Genomic DNA, 21,932 nt, shown 5'->3' with positions numbered 1-21,932 from the left:
AAAACAGTTTGTGCTTGTGCCTTCCAACAACTGTCTGGTTTTTGTTATTTCTTCCCCCCAACGCCTTTACTAACACATTGATCAAAACCATGTAAAGGAGGAAAATGGTCACTAGCTCAGGGATGTCTGGGTTAGTTTTGATAATAACATTACCTTAAGCTGTAACGTTAACGAGAACCTAATTCTTTGGCACTGCACTCTTATTATTCACTTTTGTCTGCCAGTCTTTTTTTTTTTTTTCCACGCTAGGACTCAGTTCTGGAACACATGGTTTCTCTTATGTCTAAAAGCAAGTCTCCTGTTACTCAGATTATGCATGTTTACGATCAAACTGTTTTAGAAGCCATAGAAGAAGCTGACCTATTCATATTGTTCAGTGGTGACCAGCTTGGAATTCATTTAGAAGCCAGTAAGTCCACAGAAACATGAAATACCTAGTTTTAGGGATGGCTTTAGTGGTCATTAGGTTGCCAGAGAAGCCATTTAAACAGTGTTGGTTTTACAATTCAGCATATACCTCTTCCAGTGGTGGTACTTCTTGAATAATAATTAACCTTAAATGCTTCAGACAAAGTGGAATTTGTATAAAGAAGATAATGTGAATTGGGCAAATTACCTTTCCTTCACTGATGGAAAATGACACTTTGAACAGGTACACTTACATTCACTCTGTCTTCTGGATTCCTGGCCTGTTGATATACCACCAGTCGGCATTAACTGAATTCTCCTCTCAGAAATGAGCCTCTGTTGGTTAGCATGGTATGCACTACTTCTTCTTAGGAACAAAATCTACTCTCAAACCAATTTAATGCACAAGTCTCTAAAGATAAGTCAATAAATGAGTGGGGTTCAGGATGAAGGAAATGAACTTATTTTGTAGCATGATATTTCTGACCTTAAGGTGAAGTTACTAATACAGCTGCATGAAGACATTTCTTAGAGATCCTGCATGTTGTCTGTTCTTCACTTGGTGTCTAGCAGTATTCACAGTGTCTCTAAGCACAGGTTATAATTGAGGAAACACACATACTTAGGAACAACAAGTCCAGATGTTATCTCAGCAGTATCTGCCAATACAAATTTCATAGAAGAAGCCTTTTCCTGTGTACAATGGCAAAGTTTGTTTTTTGAAGGCTTGAGGAGGCTTCAGAAATACTTTTCTGGGTCTTGATAAGAATAACAGAACTGTTTGGAAATCAGGGTCCTTAAGGAAAAAATAGGGATAAGTAATTTCTGTGTTGGGAATTGGCATACAGGGTGTGGACATGTGCCCGTGGAACAATTGTTCAATCTGAGCTTGCCTTAAGCAACCAGGAGTAGGCCTTAGAAAATCCCATGGCTTGCTGTAGCTGAGCAAACCAAGCTACCAGGGCAACTATGAGAAGTTCCCATGACAGTGTTCCCACATCGTCCAATTGAGGAATTTAGAAAAATACTGTTACCAGTAGCTGGCTTCAAGGACAAGGTCTGTGTGACTGCTAATCACAAGGGGGTTGTTTCTTGTAGTTGTTTGTCTGAGTTTGTCTGCTTTTGACCAATAATCTTGTGTGAAACACTGTCCGCCCCTGTTAAGTTCACTATAAAAGTTAGGCTATTCGGGCAATAAAATGAAGCTTGCTGATCACTCATATTGAGTGCTCTTGTCTTCCTTCCGTCGACAACACTTCTGATGATCAAAGGCAAAAAATAGCTGTGTGAGGAAGAGATGAGACAGATTTATTTTACTTCAGTAACTGGTGGTGTGTGGTTGCATCTGTTTCTTTGCTCAAATCATTGTCTTTTTTGCAGCGTTTTCCTGGGAGAAACAGGACCTCAAGGCTGGTCTGCAACAGCATCTTTAGGTTATAAGATGTCTAATGATTAAGTTGGAGCATTTTGGCCTTCAGGGTATGGACTTAACTTTCTTCTTTAAAGCCAAACATATGGATTCGTGTTCCCCATATTGTGAGGTTTGCAGCAGTGTTGAATGCTTTAAATTTAAAACAAAACAAAACAAAAAAAAACAACAAACAACAACTGTATGGTAAAAGCATGGCTACATGCAGTGTGGTTTGTCTTTCATTTACAAATGGCTCAGAAATAAAATGTGGTTTATCCTGGAACAAGCAGAAGCAATTCTTACTTGGGATCACTTCTATTTTAAAACTTAGCTCCCTATAGCAAATCATTTTGATGTTGATGGTTCTTCAGAAATGTCAAGGGAAGATATTCTTACAGCAGAAAGCTGTGGCATGATTGTGCATTTTAACTAGTGACATTCTCTCAAGTTTCCAGTTGATCGATTTTTTTAACTCTATTTTCTTCTGTGGTCTTGGAGGAAATATGTCTAGGCCACAGGTGGTCTTCAGGCAGAGGCCAGGATGGTGAAACTCCAGCAGAGTGGCTAGCTTTAAAACCACATGCCGAAGCAGAAGAAAGCTTTAGACTACCCAAATGGTAAGGATAAAATGACTCAGAGTATTTTGACGGGCTTCCTAAAATATCAACAGCATTAGAAGTTCTAGGAAACAGAACTTCATAGTTTCTGTGGGATGTCAGGCTTTTGCCTAATGCAGCTCTTGAGATAATAGAAGAAAACATGCTTGAACACTTCAGTGCAAAGAATTTCTCCCCATTTCATGCAGTTAAGACTTGAACATCTGTGTTGTGTGATTACGCACAGGGTACTGCGATGACTACCACAGCTTGATCTTGAAGATAATATAATTTAAGGTGCATAGGCCAAAGTTATTGTTAAAAAAAATAAATAAATCCAGATGACCGAAATTTTCTTCTTCCCAGCACTGAAAGAAATTGCTCCAACAAAATACTGAATTACCTTGCTTTGGGACTTAGATGCAGTAATGAGTGAGGCTACTTTAAATGTTAAGTAGAATTGTTGTAATGATAATGTGTGTTTTGGAGCACAGTCTTATAAAATAGAGCGTATGCTACATGACTGTTTCTTTTTACATCTGTGTAGGTATCAGCTTTCGTCTTTGAACTTGAAAATAATATTAATCTCAATTGTTTTCTTACCTACTCCATGGAATAAGCTTTTTCACGCATGTACTAAATATAGAAAACATCTGCTGAAAGCTAGTTTGATTTAAAACAAAACAAAACAAAAAACAGCAACAACAAAAAAAGATCAACTGATCTGTAAGTGACATCTTTAATCCAGCTGACAGTCCGAGTTGGTTGTTAAAAGAAAAGCACGGTTCAGTGCAAGAACACGTCTCTTACTTGGAACAGAGTCATGCCAGGTTGTCATAAGAGCTGTGTGAAAAGCAGATGCAACCTCTCATAATTGTTGGTTAGTTCCTGGTGCTCAGCCATGCTCCTGTCTGAACCCACAGCTGGCTGCTCTCAGGCCATAAACACTTTGGTGGCAAACAGTGGGAGGTGAATTTGGGGGGTATTAAGGTAGATATGAAGAAAGATAGCTTATTTGAAGTTCCAGTAGGTGTGAGCAGCTTTGGAAATCCCTGCGTCTCCAGCAGGGATGAAATTCTGCTTGTGAGCCGAGAGCTAGGTGAGAGATTTAAAGCTACTAGTAACAATGACTTGGCATTGAAGGCCTTCGGTGTTGACTCTTTATCACATGGAAATGTTACAGACAAATTTAGTTCCTCTGCGTGGCTGCTTGGGAGTTATGAAATCACCTGCTGAGTATTCGGCATAAATGGCTGATCTTAGTAGGCATGTAAACAGGAAACAGTACGGGGATATTCAGGATGCTATTAGGTAGTAGTCAAACACGTATGTTGGATCAGTTATTAGGTAGGCACGCAGAGAAGTGACTCAGACTTGTATAACCATTTCTATTCCTACTCCAGTTTCTGTTGCTTTCCAGTACTAGCTTTTTGAAGGTTTCCATACTGCTGGGTTTGGGCTTTGGGTCTCTTCTGAACAGGATTTGAGAGGTGTTGTTTTATGACGTGGTGATGGTATCTCCAGGCTGGTGCCTGGAGCAAGAGGTGAGTTGTTTCGCAGGGTTTATGTACAGGTAGTGCCTTGAGAAGAGAGACTGGCAGAGCTGTGCTGTCAGAGCAGGGATGCAGCATGTCCCTGTGAAAGGCAGCATCCAGGTGGACTTGGACGTAGGCTGGATTTTGCTCTGGGAGTGGTTTTGAGCTGCCAAAAGCCCTTAAGGCCCTTAAAAGAGCTGTTGTAACGTGCGTGCAGGAGGTTCATTGCTGGCAGAGTGGGACTCAGGGAGCTCGTATCTGGGGTGTGCTGCTGGCTGGCTGCACTGGCCTAGTGGGCTGCAAGCCACGGGCAGGCACTGAGCTGGGAACTGTGAGCTGCTTCGCTCTGAAGGAGGCAGCACACCTAATGCGGGTACAGGGATCATCGAGTTAAGTGTTAAGGCTTCTCTTTGATCTTTATTGTACGGTTTTCTAGTAGCAAGTGGGATGAATAACAGGCAGCCTCGGAAATGCTGTGTGAGTTGCCAGTGCTTTCAACTCTCTGAGCATATGGGAGTTCTTAACAGAAAGCATTTAGAAGCGAATTATAGGTGATAGTGGCAGGAAAGGGAAAGTCCTCAGTCTGAGCTCGAAGAAATTTTTCTGCAGAGCAAAGGGGTTAATTAAAGATATCGGTGTCCTCTTGGCATCTAGGTCTTGCTTTCTCTGGGAGAAATGTGGTAAGCCTATGCAGATAGGCAGCCAGCCTTACTGCTGTGGGAGTAGGTCAGTAGTTCTCCAGCACAGAGCTCCCTTTATAGAAGGTTTTTTGGTTATGTTTTTGTGCTGTTTTTAGACTTCTTTTGTGGTTCAGGCAGGGCTGTTTTCCGTGTTGAAAGAGCTTGAGGAGTATCTGGCAACAGGTTGCTTATTTTGGTGTAAGGCAATCCAAGAGCATTCCATACGCATGAGTGCATAGGATACACAGCTCCAGGCTCTCTTTAGTGTGTTGGGAGAAAGGCTTTAATAGTCTCCTATCGGACTGCTTGTGGTTATTATACTCAGCACTTAACGAATGCTCCTGATACAGGAATCTCTGACTTTCTGGTGGGATTAGTAGGGAAGTCGCTTTCCTCCTTAAAACGTCGAGGTGACTTCTGCCTGCTTGAGTAATTGCGCTGGTTTGGGTTATGCTGTGCTTCGGAAGAAGCTGGCAGTTGTTTAGGAGGATTCCAGCTTTCTATGCCGAAAGGTTAAAAGCCAGCGTGCTCAAAAGCCAGCTTGCTCAGCTCAAGAATGTGCTTTATTCAGACCTGTCAGTGCTTCTGGGTATATTCTTTAACTCTTGAGACTTCTTTTCCTATGGCTTCTTGGGATATTCTCTCTGTAAGAGTGCTGTGGAGGTTTTAACAGATCTGTTTCTGATTGCATTCCTGCCTTTCGTTAACTGCAGTCTCCCACAGGAGTTGAGGAGTTTAAGGTTTGCTACTGTTAACAGACACATTCTTTCAACAGATTTATGCAATTCCTGTGCCCGCCCCCCTCTCCCCTCCATATATCTCTGCCCTTGCATAAGGAGGAGGGTGAAAAAGGGAAAAAATAGGATGCAACTCGGTGTGAAGTTCAGGAGCTTATCATCATGTTCCCCCTCCCTGTAACAGACCAGCATTTTGACCCCAAGTTATTATTTGTAATTACTTGGGTACATACTCTTTTACTGTAGCATGTTACGGCTAACATCACGTATCTGAACCTTGTCCAGTAGCAAAATGCAACTCGATTCTGTCTGGTGTTGGAGATGAGTCTTTGTTTAGCGTAGCGCCTTTCAAAAGCATTCAGGACAAAAATGTCAGGCTGAGCTTTTGTTTGCCTGAACACGTGAAAACGGAGGCGAGAGCTGGCTTCGTCCAGAACTTGCTGCCTACCCAGTCATAAACCTCGGGGGGTGCCAGGGAGGCGTGACGGAGGGGCTTGCTTTTTCCTTTGAATTGTAGGGTGTTTTTTTTCTGACTAGGATTCTTAGAAATACTCATCATGCCTTATTTTGAATATGTGTACCACACAAATGTTTAACAGTTGTAGCTTCTTTCGTAACTAATTAGACTTAAACTTCACCACCCTCAAAAAAGAGGAAAAAATGAGAAGAGTCTTAACTGCTCTTCTTTTATGAATAGCAGCATGTAGTTTGAGCAAATGAGTTACTGCTTTTCCAGTGTGTGCTGACTGAAAACCTCAGTAGACAATTTAAGAAATATGACCATATCTTCCTTTTTAAGATCAAGAACAGCCAGCCAAAAACTCCAGTGTTGCTCTTCAGACTGTTTCATTCTACTATTTACTTTCCAGTAGGAAATTTTGCTTTCAGAAGGATTCTTGCTAAAATTAAACTCTATAAACATGACGTGGAATTGTAGCTGTAGCAGAAGCAAAGGAAAACTAACGACATTAGCCTAGTTTCTGCACCGATACAGTTCTGCAGTACAGGTAAGGCTTTGATATCACACACAGCTGGGAGTTGTCTACATTACTTCAGGTATTAGCATGGTGTATTAGCATCTCTTGGAAGAGCTTGTGTGTGGAGGGAGTGGAAGATGCTCCTGTTGCAAATTGCAGGTGAAGACTGGTATTGGGAAGGGAAAGCAGACAGGGCCAGCAAAGTAAGTGTATCAAGAATTTATATGCACTTCCATGGTTTTATGGAGACAGACTGGATTTCTTTTTTTCTTCCATTCTCCAGCCTGCCAAGTGCTGTCAAGTGATCTTCAGGATGTAGGTACATATTTCTACTGTAGATGCACACATTAACAAATGTCTGGCTCTGTATCAGTCTCTGCCAAGATCGTCAATCTGTCAGTGGGTGGACAAATCAGTGTCATCTGTTATCAGACTTGTTAGGGAGCTTAGCAAATGGTGCTGTCCCCAAAGAATCTTATACTCAGTGAGTGTCCTGAATAGCTTGTAATAGTAGGGGCCCTTGTCTTTCTGCATTTCAGAGAAATAAATAAAAGAATCAAGTTCCAGACACTTCCTTGCTTCTGGTAAGTCTTTGGCAATGTGAACAGACTGAAGTCATAAATGGACTGTTGGCTTAATGGCTTAGCGTTTTGGGAGTCTCGATGCAAGTAGCCCTTTTGAGAGACTTAGAGGCTTTCATTTCGTATCTATCTATATTTTAGACGTTAGCTTTAGTGTTGTTTACTAGCCAGACTAAATATGTTTTGCGCTAAAGCTCCGTGCGTAGAGGTGACTGTTGCTTTCCAGTTACCAGTCAGATGCAAACTCAGTTGCTTCACTTCAGAAATTAGTGTTTTAAATAGTTGTGCACTTAAAAGCTATAAAAAAAAAAAAGGGAAAGTGTGGGGGAAATTTGGATACGGATTAAAAAAAAAAAAAAAGTATTAAAGTGCACATAAGCTACTGTCTTACACAACCACATGGATGTGTAAATGCATCATTCTTGGGTTTCAAGGGTTTGTTACTGGTTTTGCCTTGTTTTTGATTTTAATCTCCTGGTACGTTTGAGAAATGTGTCTCTTTAAATGAGCAAAATGCCTGTAAAGGAGGTGGCTGGACCAAAAAAGGAATACTCCCCTAGCTGCTGAGTACAGCTGGAAAGCTGAAATAGCTCGGCGTACAACTGGCAGGGAAATTACATTGGTAAGCAGGATTATCCATATATCTGCTGGTGAAATACAGCAAATGACATCACGCTCAGCTGAAATCTGTTCCCATCTGTGGAAGCTGGCTTTGTTCTTATCTGCTCTATTAGTGCAGCGTGCTAATATACACTGTGAAATACAAAGTACGTTTTAAAAATAGCACTTGAGCTTTTACATTGGAAAAGCCTTGGGATAGTTGGGCACGTCCTTTAAGTGTGTCAGCAAGTCACTGCAAAAACAGCAGAGGAGGAGTGCATTTATAATGTGTAGCAGGAGGTGCTGCTAACAGCTTTGAGATTTTTAGGGGTATCAATGCAAGCAGAAGTGTTAGAAGATGCCCTGCTGTTGTAGCTTTGTCTCTGATGCTGATTGTGCCTAGGCTCCCTGCGGCTGCTCTGTGTGTTTTTGCCTCTGTCTTCAGCCAGCTGCAGTGAGCTCTCCTACTCTTGCCTCTGTACTCTATCTGTGATTTATAGGTTGAGGGCAAATCTGAATTTGCCGACCTTCAGCCGTGCTTCCTGGTGATGAGAGGGCTTTCTTACTGTTAACATGCCTGGTAGCTTTAACCAAGACTGGGTGACTTTGTGTGAAGGAGGTAGTGATGCCAGAGTTGACAGAGGAGTCATGCCATGCTCTATGTCAGCTCTAGGGAAGAGATAAAACCTTCACCGTACTGGTTCCTGTTATTACCAGCTAAACATGTTGATGCCTTTCTTTCTTGGTCTTATCCACCCACTTACTGGGGAGAGGAGGAGAGAGATGGAAACTCTGTTTTTCCTCCATCAATGGACAAGTTCTGACACTTCCATTTTATGGCAGCATTGAGCACTAGTAAGTGACAGCATATTGTGTTACATAGCTCTTTGTTCTCTGGTTTTAAAAATGAATTCCAGAAGATTTTTTTTTTTTTTAAGTGAATACTAAAAGCTGATAACCTTGCTGGCTTTTCCACATTAACTTACTAGCTCACAGGATCTGAGTGGAGCCATGAATCAAAATGATGTTGACTACTGGAAGTTTAATGGTATTTTAGATGATGCCTTACTGTTTTTAATCTTTTTCTCTTTTTTTTTTTTATAACGAAAATAAGTACAGTTCCCAAATAATAAACATTGTTCCATTTGAAATCTTCATTGTGATGTCCATAATGTTCCCAGGCATGAACAAGTCACTCACACGAGGAGTAGGAAGCAATTCAGATTTTTCTGATTTGACCAGGTTTGAGTAAGGCCTTGAGTAAGTAATAAACTCTCTTCTTGAAGATGGGTCGTTTCCAAAGCAGTGTCCAAAAAAAATAAATAAATTTCACTTTATCCTAATATGTGCTTCTAACAGATTTAATATGATGTCAAATTGGGAAAATTGCTGATGAAATTTAAAAATAAAACTAAGCTTTTATTTAAAAAGCATTATTACCTGACAGTTGAGTGAATTGAAAACTATAGACCAAAATCTGTTAAGAAAAAGGTTCAAACTGTTTCTTTCGTATGCTTCATAGGAAGAAATTTACATGTGCAGTCTTCTAGTAGCTATATAAATAACTTTGGACTGGTTTTGAGAATCTGGGAGTTGTACTTAGATGACCAGTAGCTGCTGGCATATAATTATGGCATCTGGCATAATTATATTATCTTCCTAGGATGACATTCAGGAACCTCTTCAGTATTTTCTGCTCAAAGGCATTTCCATACTTGAAGTCTTTGTTGTATTATTTAATAAAGCTTTCCTAATGTCTGAAACTTAAAGGTTATAGTTTGAGCCAGAAGAAGGGAAGGTGAGAGGCATTGGAACTGATGGGCTACTGAACAGGGCATTACCCAGGGACAAAGAAGAGAGGAAGAGCTCTTGTCTACAGAAGTTCATCCAAACTAAGGCTGTTGGATCTAATAATGCTACTTCTGTTTCTAGGTCTCATGTTGTTTGGGTGAAGTGAGGTTTTTGACTGCCGGTGTCGATCTCCTAGGTAGCAGAAATAAAACCGTTCAGGGTTTTTAGACGGTTGCTTTCCTTGGTCATAGGATGAAAGGTGTTTGGATTAAAGTAGAGTTGTATTTAGGTAGACTTTAACAGATTACACTGAACTGGAATTCAAATAGTCTGGGCTTTTTCCAAGAGACATTTCAACATCTGAAATGTGTAGGTAAGCTCACCTGCAGTGGAATAGCAGCTCAGCCTGTTCTTGTTAAGAGCTTCAGGATCCTGCCTCTGCTAACTCCGTTTAGTTAGCACAGACTGTGAAATCCTGAGCGTCTGGGTCCAGATGGCAAACTACCACGTTAGTAGCTCTACTAATAGCCCTCCTACCCCAGCAACAGATTTCCTTCCATACGTTGACAGGTATGTGTTTCTTATCCTGGTGTATTTGATGTTGAAGAAAGTATCTCACCTTTGCTGCTAATAGGTCTACATTTACTAAAATTTAAGGTACTGTATTTTAACTGTTGGGGATTATTTTAGTATTCAAAATAAGGTTCCTACCAAGCAGAAGACTTCTGCCGATGCATCAGAGAGGAGATTGGAAGATGGGGTGTATCAGACTGGTGCAACTCTCAAATGTACTCCGATGTCTTGTATACTGCATGGAAGTATTTGCAATTAACATCTTGTAGACGATGGTGGCTCAGGGAGTTTTCTAAAAATACAAAAATTGGGCTAAAGTTTTTTTTATTATTTATTTTTTTTTTCAGGGCTGAAACACAAAGTAGGGCTTTGTAGCGTCATGCAGTGTTCTGTGGTGGTTCCATAGGTAGAACCACTTATTTAAAGCTACTTGCCACAACTATGAAACCTTAAATTTTAGTTGATTATTTACTTTGGTAAACTTGGACGATTTGAGTTCAAATCTTACATGCTGTATCTTCCCCAGGTGGAGTCTTCCTTAAAATACTGCATGATGCATCTTCCTACGCTTAGCTCTGAGCAGTTAATTACTACAGAGTTCTGAACCTGTTGGGGAGATCTCTGGGTATCGTGAGATGTGCCAGTTTCTCCCACGTAACCATGCTGAGCGGTTTGTAAGTGCTGGTGCAGAGGTGTAGCCAGACTCTCAGTGACTGCTGCTTTAGCCCAGTTGGAGCTAAGGGCAGGCAGTTGCCTGACTTTACAAAGCGTGACAGACTGGTGAAATGAAAGTCAAGACCTCCTGCAAGGAGGCAGAAACCACAGCTGTGGCATTTATCATAAAGAACAGTGCCACCGGTCTGTGACCAAGATAGTTTTTCCTAGAAAATGCTGTATTGTAACAAAAGCTTGTTAGAGCAGATCTTTTTTCTGATGCTGCTCTCACTATGGATTGGTTGGCACCCTCTCACCCTGCTCCCTGCACCCTATGTTTGATAAATTACAGCAAAAATTGTTTGTCTGAGCAAAGTTGGGTTAATTCCCACATGCCTCCATTTCTATGTGTTGGTTTTGCAGTGTTTTAGCAAAAAGCTGAATTTGCCTAACTCTTCTTCTTGTGTTATGATTGTTTTTGAAGACTTTCCTGTTATCTGATAAAAGAAGATGGTTCTAATTCCCTATGATAATGGTTAGAGGATTTTCAGGTGTGGTTGCACTGCTAAAATGGAAGCAATCTTTTGGTATGGACAGGACTGCAGGACTGGTTTTGCTCACAGCTAAGCCAGAAGAGCTGCTAGCTCTGCATTGTCTGCTAGATGCAGTCCTAGAAAACTGCTGTCTGCGGGGTCATACAATCTTTTGGTATTGTTTTTATTCCTGTATATTGCTAAATTTCCTCCAAGGAACCTGTAACACTGATTTTTATTTCAAAGTATGTGAGTTTTTTTCAAGTAGGTTAGTTTACAATAACAATGCATTGCCGCTCCTTTGCTACGTATGGTATAACAAATCCTGAAAACTCTTTTTATTTTCCAATAGGCTGGTGTTTGGGATGCTGTATCCTGCATATTATTCATACAAAGCTGTGAAGACAAAAAATGTGAAGGAATACGTAAGTCACATTCATTTTAATTGTTTAATTAAATATAGCAGTGACATTTTCATTATGCAGTGCAAAAGAATATATGAAAGGTGACTTCGACTGTCTCAGAATTATATATAAAGCCTGTGTGCGTGTGATGGCAGTCCTGTGATTTCTGTTTGGAATGCCAAAGAAGATGACTCTAATTCCCTATGAGAATGGTTAATGGTTTCTCAGACTTCGCATGCGGAAAGGCATCCAACATACTATGCTATATAAAGATTTTAGAGGAGGTTTTTGAAACATAAACCTTAGTGTTAGCTGTATTTTAGTGGAATGCCCCAAATAATGCTATTTTGGGCAGCGAAGGGGGAAGCTTCCTAATTCTGCCAACACCCATGGCATAAGCGATTATAGGTTCGGTTCTTGTTGATGATGTGAAAAGTGGCAGCATTTTAACCCTCATTGCATATGGGTCAACAAGAGGTTCAAAATCTATCTGAGAAAAGGATAGCCCTGGTTAATCCATCGTTCTTCAAAGATTTAGATACGATGATGTAGAGGAAAGAAGCAGAACAGTGAGATGGGGAAAGATACTTGTGCAAGTCAGAATTAATTTGTTAAATTGGGTACTTTTGGGTGTGAACAGTGATGATTAATGCAAGAATGGCATGCAGTTGCAAGGAAGTATTCTTACCTGAACCTTCTTTTTTCCCTTCATTTTTAACTCAGCTCCTTGACTTAGGACAGGGAGGCAATGCCATCGGTTATATTAGTTTGGCAGTTACAACTGTGACCTAATGCTGCTGTCTGGGGACATAATGTTGCTGCTCTGTACTTGTTGCAGTAGCAGAATGCAGTAGATGTTGTTCCTCCTCTAAATGCAAGAGATACAAGCCAGGCCACTCCATCAAGGCTCTGAAGTGAGCGTCCTGTTCATACATACTTCTGCTTTTTTGTGTGCAAGCTGATTAGACCTTATTTGTGCACGTAGGGCTACTGTCTGCCACAGGTAAGCTTCTGAGAGGAAAAATCATTGAAAATAATAAGAGAATTTACTCTGTATCGTGTTTGCTTTACCCTGCCAGGAAAGTATATAAATGCAAAGAGCTTAAAATCCTGTTTTCCTCCCTGAACCCTCAAAAGGGATTTACAGGGTTAGTAGAAGATACCAGTTTTGAACTCTAATACAAGCTATCACTTTGAAGTTTCTGTTGACTCTAACAACACGTTTTCAAAAAATTAAATGTCCCTAGAATGCTGAGATTTTGACTCAAATAGTCAGAACAGTTAGCTGTGACTTAGCTTTTTTTTTTTTTTTTTTTGAGATGTCTGTTGTTTCAACAAGACTGCTAGTAGGACCTGGAACTGTATTTTTCCAACTGTGTTTTTTCATCCAATTTGAAAACAATACCTTCCAGTGACCTGTGATCTTTGACCAGTCCCTGCATCTGCAGTTGCATACAAAATGTTCATTGGGCTGAGATAAATGAAAAGCATCTCATTGTTTCTAAGCCCTCTTTATTTTTTTTGTGTAACACTGTGATTTTTTTTATAGGCAGCGAGTGACAGTGATTGCTCCGTGAATTACCACAGCATTGCTGGTTAGGTTAAGTGTCCTGATAGATCTTAGAACGATCAATGTCTCGTCTTCCCAGCTGGATCATTTTCTCTGGAGAGGGTATAGGTTACTGCAGCCTTCCAAATGGCACAGCTCCGCTGCCAGTTACGTGCTGGCCCAAGCCCAGCTTCCTTTCCAGGGCTGTGTGTGGCTCGGGACCATCTGTTTCTGTTTGCAGGACTGCAAGAGCTTTATAACAGGGTGAAATTTTGGACTTAGCCACTGCTTCCACCAGTTAACAACAACAACAACAAAAAGGAATCTTGACATGCTGTATGGGTCATGATACAGCAAAATGTTCACAGAAATTTCTTAAAAATTGAGCTTTTATTGCTTCCATTTTTGATAATTTAGAATCAATGTATGTACTTTTAGTTCTAGAAGTTCGGACTTGCTCCTTTGAGATTTATTTGTTCTTTTAATTACCCTGGTTTAATGAAGTTGACTAAAATTTTTGAGGAATCTTTTCACTGTATTACACCAAAGCGCCTGCAATAAGGATCTGAAACATAGTTTAGAAGTCTACTATCCAGTCTTCACAATTCTTGGCTTCAAAATCCTGACTTGAAAGACTGTGTTTCAGCCAAAGCCAACAAAGATGAGCTTAACACTTGATAGGAAAACACCCAGCAAAACAAATCTGTAATCACCCTTTTAACATAAAAAGCAAAATCTGATGAAAGCTTCTTTAACTTTGTCTTTAAGAGTAGAGCAGCTGATGGTCTTCTGGGCAGTGTCAAAATATTTACATAGGCCTTATGTTTTTTTCCTCCCCCTAATTTTTCTGGTATGAAAACCACTGCAAGTCACTTGGGTTCACTTGTCAGGGATACTTTGGTTACCTAATGCATTAGTTGTACTAGGGTATGATTTGCCCTGTGTTTTTGAGAGTCTGTGCCCAGACGTCAGCAGGACTCCTGGCAGATGTCACCTGCCCTTCTGCTGTGTCTGTTAGTGTTCGTAGCATCCCTAGAGGAACTCCGTGTCCAACGTTGTTTGGCATTGGATAAATAGATTAAAGATTGAATACCTTGGGTAGAATGTTTTGAAAAAGGTAAGTGTTTCAGGGCTTTTTAAACGTGCAGTTTCGCACATTTAAGATGATGGGGCAAGTGTGGATGTTAATTTTATTTTTATTTCAGGTGTTGACTCTGGTTCATGGGAGGGTCACCAGTCTGAATGTCACATGGCCTGTCAGAGATGACTTCAGCTGTTGTGTACTTTTGCCTTAGCTTATTCAAGCCTGAAATATCTAAATCCTCTGAGAGATTGAAATGAAGAATGTCATCACATGACTGAGTTTCTTTTCAAATTGAAATGCAGAAAGCTATTGAAGATAAACGGGTCTTGTGATAAAGGAAGTAGTTTTAAAGCTTAATGCATAGCTATGAAATAAGCAGGAGTGTCGTGTTAGGTTTGGACTTAAGTTCACCACACGTACAAAAAAGTTGTAGAAGTATAGATTAAATCTGAGCCACATCCTCTGTGGGGAATCTATGAATATTCCTCCCTTTGAAAGAGGGTAACATGAATTTAAGACTTGAGTTATTATCCCGCAAATGTGGTGGTTAATGCTTTGTGGGCATACCAGTAGAGTTAGCAATCCGTGTATAGCAGAAGAAAGAAAGTTACTGCATCTGAATGCAGGAGTTGCTTTTCTTTCTTTTTCCTTTTTGCTTGTTCCTTTTTCATTTGTTTTAAGCATAGAGCACGTTAGAATTTAAAGAACGTGTGGGTGTTCAGTTAGTAACAACTGAATAGATGATGGTGCTTTGCACGGGTCTATCTTGCAAATACATTTTTGTGGTTACTGATATTTTAAAAAAGACAAATGCATGGAACTACTATAATATTTGTTCTGAAATACGCAGTCAGTTTAGAAAGCAAGATTTGAAACAATGTTCAAGAAAATAAGAGATTTAATCGACTGGCTATTAAAATAGAAATTTTAATTCTGTTTTTAAGAGCATTGCCTGATTTTCAAACAGTGATGTATAGTCTTCATGAAAAAAACAAGCACCCCCCAACAAATAATAAAAAAAAAAAAAAAAACAAACCCTGAAGCATTAAGATGCTTAGACGTAAGTTCTTTTGTTAACAAGAATTTTGTGGTTCTTGGCATGTGAATAGAATTAAAGATCCATGAAAATGCTTTTGTCTTGCCTTGTTCCAGTGTCAGCACCATAATGCCAAGCACACATGTAGAGCCTAATTTCAAAATATAGCTGAATTAGCTGGATAATGGATGTGGTACACTAAAAGCAAGGGCTATCTGAGTTACTGACACTGTTTTTTGTGTGTGTGTGTGTTCTGGAAACACATGGATGAATATTGAAGAGTGAAATATGCTTTAGTGCTATGCTGGGATTTGCACTTCATGCTTATGATAATCTATTGACTATTTACAATGTTTTGTTGTCATCATTAAAGCTTTCTAGCAGCAGAATCAAATCTGTGAAGTCGTCCTGGGTGAGGCTGTGACCCTGGAGATGCAGGCATTTCACTCAGCTCATTGATGCTGCCACCAGTTCTTAGGAACAGAAAACCCTTAGGACCTTTCTGTGATTTCTCTTGAAACCAATTTGATGCAGACCAAGACACTGTTGAAATTCTTGCTTTGATATCTTTGAGCCAATGGACTGTAAAGTGCATTGTGTGTTCTAAGGTGAAATAATAACTCCTACTGATGATAGTATTTTAATTTTCAGGTTCGCTGGATGATGTATTGGATTGTGTTTGCTCTCTATACAGTTACTGAGACAATAACAGACTTAACAGTCTCTTGGTAAGAGCCTGCTTTTTATGAACTCTGGATGTAACTATATTTGTTTGATATGTTCTTTGATTTGTACTGATACAATTTTATAAAGAAGTCATACTTGCAGATAGCTTTTTTTTTTTCCTCAGTAGAAGATTTCAGAGTGTGTATGAAGAGTAACACCTGTTTCCAAGCTTGCTGTGTGCTGTTGCTTGAAGTAGTGACTACTGAATTTCTACCTTTGCTGAAGCTTAGGAGGGGAAGGAAACTCTTAGAAGTGTAGACGAAGATTACTCTGTTTATGATTGTGTTATGCAAAGCAGATATTTTTCCATGTTTTGCAGATGACAGTATATTTCATAAACTAAATCCATAGGTCTAATTTATTTAATTTATTTAATATAACTTAATATATGTGAGGAAACATTTATATTATTATATAATGCTTTTTTTTTTTTTGAAGAGATTTCTTGTTGATTTAATTAGTACATGTCTTATTCCTGGTGTTGATTTCATGCAACTTTTGGCTTGCCTTTAGGTTTCCGCTGTATTATGAACTGAAGATAGCTTTTGTTATTTGGCTTCTTTCCCCATATACTAGAGGGGCAAGTTTAATCTACAGAAAATTTCTGCACCCTCTACTTTCTTCTAAAGAAAGGGTAAGAAGTAACTTTTTATATTTTTAATGCCTAATATGGAAATACCATATGCTGAAATGCTAACCATTGCTAGATAAAAGATCAGTGTGTTACTGGCTTGCAGGGCAGCATTAATTTGGAGTAGAAAAGTGCGTATGAATGTCCATATATATGCCTCTGTTTAACTTGCATGAGCAGACAGTCTGTGACTTGCTATTGACATGAGATGACAGTATAGTGTTCCTGATCTACCCAGTGCACATTGGGGAGCCCAGCTGAGTGGAAGTGATGCAGTTAAATGTTTCTGCTGGAAGAGTGTGTGCAGTACTCCCTATGCAGAAGCTGAGTACATGAGTACAGTTTTAGTGATGGCTCTTCATGTCACCGTTTTTTTTAGCATACTTAACGTAACTTCCCAGGATAAATGATGTTGGTGACTTTGGTGTGCAAAGTGAAAGGATGCAATGAGAGGCTTTCCACTGAAGTGTAAGGGAAGACCTATTTGCAACAGAAAATACCCAAACAGAGAATGGCTACAGGATAGTTAGCTTTAGCCAAAGTATGACACATCTGCATAGTTATTTTTCAGTATTGTTTCGTGTGTGTAGAAAGAGCAGTTAGCAAAGGTGTGAAGACTACTGCTGATAAACCTCACAGTACAGAATGTAGTATTTATTAATAAAGGGCAGGGCTTGACCAATATTAGGTAAAACAGGTAGCTGACACAATTGGTACTGATTTGAACAATAATATCATCTTGACCGTCTGAAGGTTGAATTGCAAATGGTTTCCAACTTCATAAGCTAAACGGATTTTTCTCTGTGTTTTGCTAGCTATTGTGAACTGTGTTGAAGTTTTTATTTTTAACTCCAGGCATTTACCACAGCTAGAGGGAAGTGTCATGTCTGTATTGTCCTTGATACTTATCTGTGTCAAAGTTCTGGCCTCTGAAGAACTTTTTTTTTTCTTGAACAACATTTGTTTGGCAGTTTAAGCTTACTCTCTGCAAGGAACTTGTTACGTAGCTGCAATGTTTCTGAGTTGGACAAAAGTCATCTGTTTTATCTTCTTTTTTGGTTAGATTTAATCCTTTTTAGATTGAGAGAGTGGAAGTGAATGAAAGATTAGTATACAAAGGCAAGAGTAATTGTTCCATTAAATAGTTCTTTCTGGATCTCTTCTATATTCCCATATTGATGAAAAATAATACCATGTGGGTAATATGCCTCCTGTATGCACAGTCCTTTAATACTTATGTATGTTTTGCTTTAGGAAATTGATGAGTACATCGTACAAGCTAAAGAAAGAGGCTATGAGACCATGGTGAATTTTGGAAGGCAAGGATTGAATTTGGCAGCAACTGCTGCAGTGACAGCAGCTGTAAAGGTAACCTTCTGCTTATGTTAATTGCTTTTGTCCTTGATATACTTATTGAACAGTGTGGTGGTACCAGGATTTGCCATTCCTGAATAAAGAAATGAATTCCACAAATGTGTTGAAAACCTGGAACACAATGTAAGGGCTGCAGCACTGTAGTTCTCATACTGTCTAAGATGGCTTGTAGTTACTTTTTCAATGATGGGGATCAGATTACTGTAATTCAGAAGATAGCATGCAATTTTCTATGCAGGCTTTTGGTAAAGATGACCATTGTTTCTTTTCTGTCTCTGTTGTGCTTTCTTGTTGATAAACTGTTTAAAGGATTTCTGGCTTCTTTCTGCTGTTTTTCTCCAATCAACTTGAGGTAACCGCATACATGAAATAAGGCATGATAGATTACTACTACAGATAAGTTATCTTGACACAATTAACTTGTTTGCGACTAGCTGATTGAATTAGTAAATTAATGCACTAAGCATAAGCTTGCATATTACTGCTTAGCATACTCTTGCTTTGTCGTCTAATTTCCATTAAATCATGAAGTACACTGTGGTTGTTACAGATCCAGGTTGGTACAAAACTCATAACATTCAGGTGAATTTCAAAGGGTTCTGGGTCTAGGAAAACAAAAAAAAAGTGCCTAAGTAAGCTTCTGAGCAAGTTGTGGCCCAACAGCAGAGAGTAGAACTGACTAGCATGATGATTATTTTGGCAGCATGCATCGTAGAATCATAGAAGTGTTTGGGAATCCTACTTAATACTCAATTAAAACAAAACACAGAAGTGTGGGAAGTAAGTTGTGTATATCCTAGCTAAATGATAGTCTTGAGACTATCAGGATTAATTTCCTCTAGTGAAGAAATAGAACTGCTGTGTTTGTAGTAACAGGACTGAAAACTGTCAGTAGATAGCAGAAAGCACTGTAGAGATCCCAAGCTGTGACATTTAAGGAAATACAGCTAGCATTTAACTTAAATTTCTGTGCTCATCTGTAAACTTAGTTAATAAATCAAACTCACTTGTAAAAAAAAAAAAATGCCTATCTTCTTTGTTCACTTTCTCTCTTTTTTAAGATGTATGTGGACAGTAGTTGTTTAAAAAAAAAAAAAACAAAAAAAAACATTGTTCTAAAACACAGGCACAATGAGCCTGAAATACTGAAGACATGGTTCAATTTATTTGCTGGCTCCTTTTTTTATTGTTCAAATTCTTAGCGTTACCTTGAGGCATGAAGTATACTCTATTTCATTCTACGTTGGATACTATGATTCCTCTAGAAGTAGAGTGAAAGTAGGTTATTTAAAAGCAAAAAAAAAAAAAAAAAAAAAATAACAAAACCAACCTCAAAGTACTCTGGGGAAAATTTAAGACCTATGCTATTTAAACATGCCAAAAAGGTAAATTCTCTGCCAAACAGCAATCATAACTTACTCCAATGTGTACTGTAATGATACTTAGGCTCGGTCTGTCTGTCTGGCTAAGGTTAAATATGTCCTTGTTAATTCTTACAGTGCTAGAGATACACCGTGAAATAAATAATGCAAATATCTCCTCCCAGTTTCTTCTAAAGTATGAATAACTTTTGCCTAAATGTCATCCATGTTTGGATTTTTTAGCTATTCAGCTGTGACTGGCAGGATGCCTGCTCTATTTTCTTAAAACTTGCTTAACACGCTCATGAATATTTGTACAGAATTATTTTGGTGCAGATGAGATGCTTGGGTAAAACAACTACTACAGTACCAGAGACCTAAAATAGATATGCTTTAAGCACTGAAAGAAGAGAGACTCTGAAAATCTTTATTTTGGCATGTTAAACCTCTTTTCAGTTTCTCATTCCAAAAAGCTGGGAGTGACTGCTCTGTGCAAGCAAATGGAGACAATGCACGTGTTCTTGATTTGTTCCCTGTTTTTCAGGAGTTGACTGCTGCCTCCAGCAGGTGAAAAGATTATCCCTTCAGCATGAGCTGGTGGAGCATGCTATAGTATTTCAGGAATGGAATGCTATTAGTGAGATCAGTTTTGATGGGAAGGAGACACATTCATCATCACTTTTTTTTTTTTTAACAGAGCAAGCATGCTTATTCTGACACATTGGATCTTAAATTAGGAGTAGAGAATGTAGGAGGTTAAAGACGAGAAGAGGTCCAAAGAAAACTTATGATCACTAAAGCGTTCAAGTAAATGATTCTAGGATCTCTATTTTCTTTGACTTCAGTAAATTTGCCTGGACTTCAGTAAAATCGCTTAGAAAATCTGGAATATTTTCAAGAACAAAAGTGGGAAAGAGTGGCTTCTCCAAGGGCTGACAAAGGAAAATGGGATTAGCATTGAAAGGCTAGTTGGCTATGTAGGGAAGGCTGAAGCAGACAGGTCAGTCTACTGAAATTTGACATAGATTCAAGAGTGCTCAGCTGTAAAGTTGAAATATAATTGGCAGGAGCTGTGGCTTAGACTTTACATTCCTATACTGATATTTTTAGCTGCTGCTAGTTAGCCCCTGGTCACATAACATTTGTGTCCAGACAACACAATTTGATCGTAAAGCTACTTTTTCCTTAATGTGTTGGTTAATCTACACCAGTTGAAATTCACTGTTTTAAAACTGGCTAAATAGCATACATTAGAAAGTAAATTGTGTTACTGCCATGTTAATTTTAGAATAAAAATCTTTGAAAAATACAAATTTCAGGGTACTTAAAGATGAAGCACACTCCAGGCTAACTTTTTACAGTGTACTAATTAAGAAAAAATCAAGGTATGAAAGAATCAGCAACAAGATGCATTTAATGATATGAAAGCTGTTGGAGTTCTTCCAGCTCAGTTTTATAGGGGGTTTTGGAAATTGTCACAATGCTCAGTTCCACCAATATGTCTTGTATTTTGATGCATCTGCTTTCCAGATCTTTAGAGATGCAGCTTAATTGTACGCTGCAATTTCTGCCAACACATAAACTCGGACTTTGCAAGCTACTGGGGAGCACTGTTTTTTTTCTATCACCACCAGCAGGATGGCTCCTCATTATGCTCTGAAACACACTGTACTTTCTAAAAAGGTCACACAAATATTGTTCATGTGTAAATTATTTGAACATAAATCTTATTTTGATGGCTGTATTTCTGCATGACTCTTAGTCATCCTGAATCCGCTACCTCTTTGCTGTTTTAATGCTCTTCTAATAGCCTTGCTGAAGCTTCCCCTCCTTCCTGTGCAGTGCATGACAGAGGAAGGTACCCTGCAGCCAGCTGTGGCACGCAGCCAGTATCACTATTAGCAGCTCAGCTCTCCAGCCATACTGCTTTCATCCCTCCTCCCTGCTGGGACTCCCTGGCACACTGCAGAGGTCAGTCGTGGGCCAGCAGTCCCTCTGCAGGTTGAGAGGGAGCAGAAGTCCTTCCCTGTCAGCCCAGATCGGAGTGGGGAGAGAACAGCTGGGAATGCGGGTGCTGCACACCACGGCTTTGCAGTCACGGCACTCCAGGCAGTTCTGTGAATGCTGAGGCCATTCAGCACTTGTCCCATGAAGCCAAGCAGCTTTGTTCAGTGATCCTGACCACTGAGGGAGCACAAGTCCAATTTAAACAACAAAAAATAGTCCCCGAGGCAGACATACTGTGTGGTGTCTGTTTACAGCAACTTCCCTGGGTTAAGTATATAGATTATAAAAATACAAGCCTAACAGCAAAGTTGAGAAGGGCATTTCATAGATGAGGGTCAGCTGCTGTGACTACATACTTGTAGCTTGCTAGAATCCAACTTGTCTCAAAGCGGTCCCTTTAGTAGGCTATCTTTGTCAAAAACTAGATTTAGAAATCCATTACAACTTTAATTGGTGCTTCAGATGTATCACTGGTAATGAATGCGGTCTCTGAAGAAGGCTTAATATGTTTTAGGAAATCCTGGTGAATGAATAAGTGGACTAATTTTTAAGACCTGCATTTTAAGTCTACAAAAACTTCACAGTTCAAATCTTCAACATTCAAAAAATAAAAAAAGCTGTAAAAATGAGCACTGGAGGCAGGAGATTTCTCATGTGCGACTGGACTGCTGTGGCCAGTAATTA

General features: G+C 39.4%; 1 protein-coding gene across 4 annotated transcripts in view; it reads left to right on the top strand.

Annotated features, from left to right (window-relative positions):
* Window positions 1-21,932, top strand: part of REEP3 (receptor accessory protein 3) — a 38,794-nt gene that overhangs the window by 5,768 nt on the left and 11,094 nt on the right. For 2 of the 4 annotated variants that reach the window (XM_027463809.3, XM_072040061.1), the window contains 4 exons: window positions 11,429-11,501; window positions 15,801-15,877; window positions 16,389-16,509; window positions 17,761-17,874. In XM_027463809.3, coding sequence (XP_027319610.3) covers window positions 11,429-11,501; window positions 15,801-15,877; window positions 16,389-16,509; window positions 17,761-17,874 — 385 coding nt within the window. Of the gene's footprint in view, window positions 1-3,886; window positions 3,960-9,794; window positions 9,887-11,428; window positions 11,502-15,800; window positions 15,878-16,388; window positions 16,510-17,760; window positions 17,875-21,932 lie in introns of those variants that run through there. The other 2 variants (XM_038181072.2, XM_072040062.1) reach the window with 2 other exon arrangements.

The sequence above is a fragment of the Anas platyrhynchos genome, chromosome 6, assembly GCF_047663525.1.
Source record: "Anas platyrhynchos isolate ZD024472 breed Pekin duck chromosome 6, IASCAAS_PekinDuck_T2T, whole genome shotgun sequence".
Lineage (NCBI taxonomy): Eukaryota > Metazoa > Chordata > Aves > Anseriformes > Anatidae > Anas > Anas platyrhynchos.
Note: the sequence above shows the minus strand (reverse complement) of the source record. Positions and strands in the feature narration are given on the sequence as shown.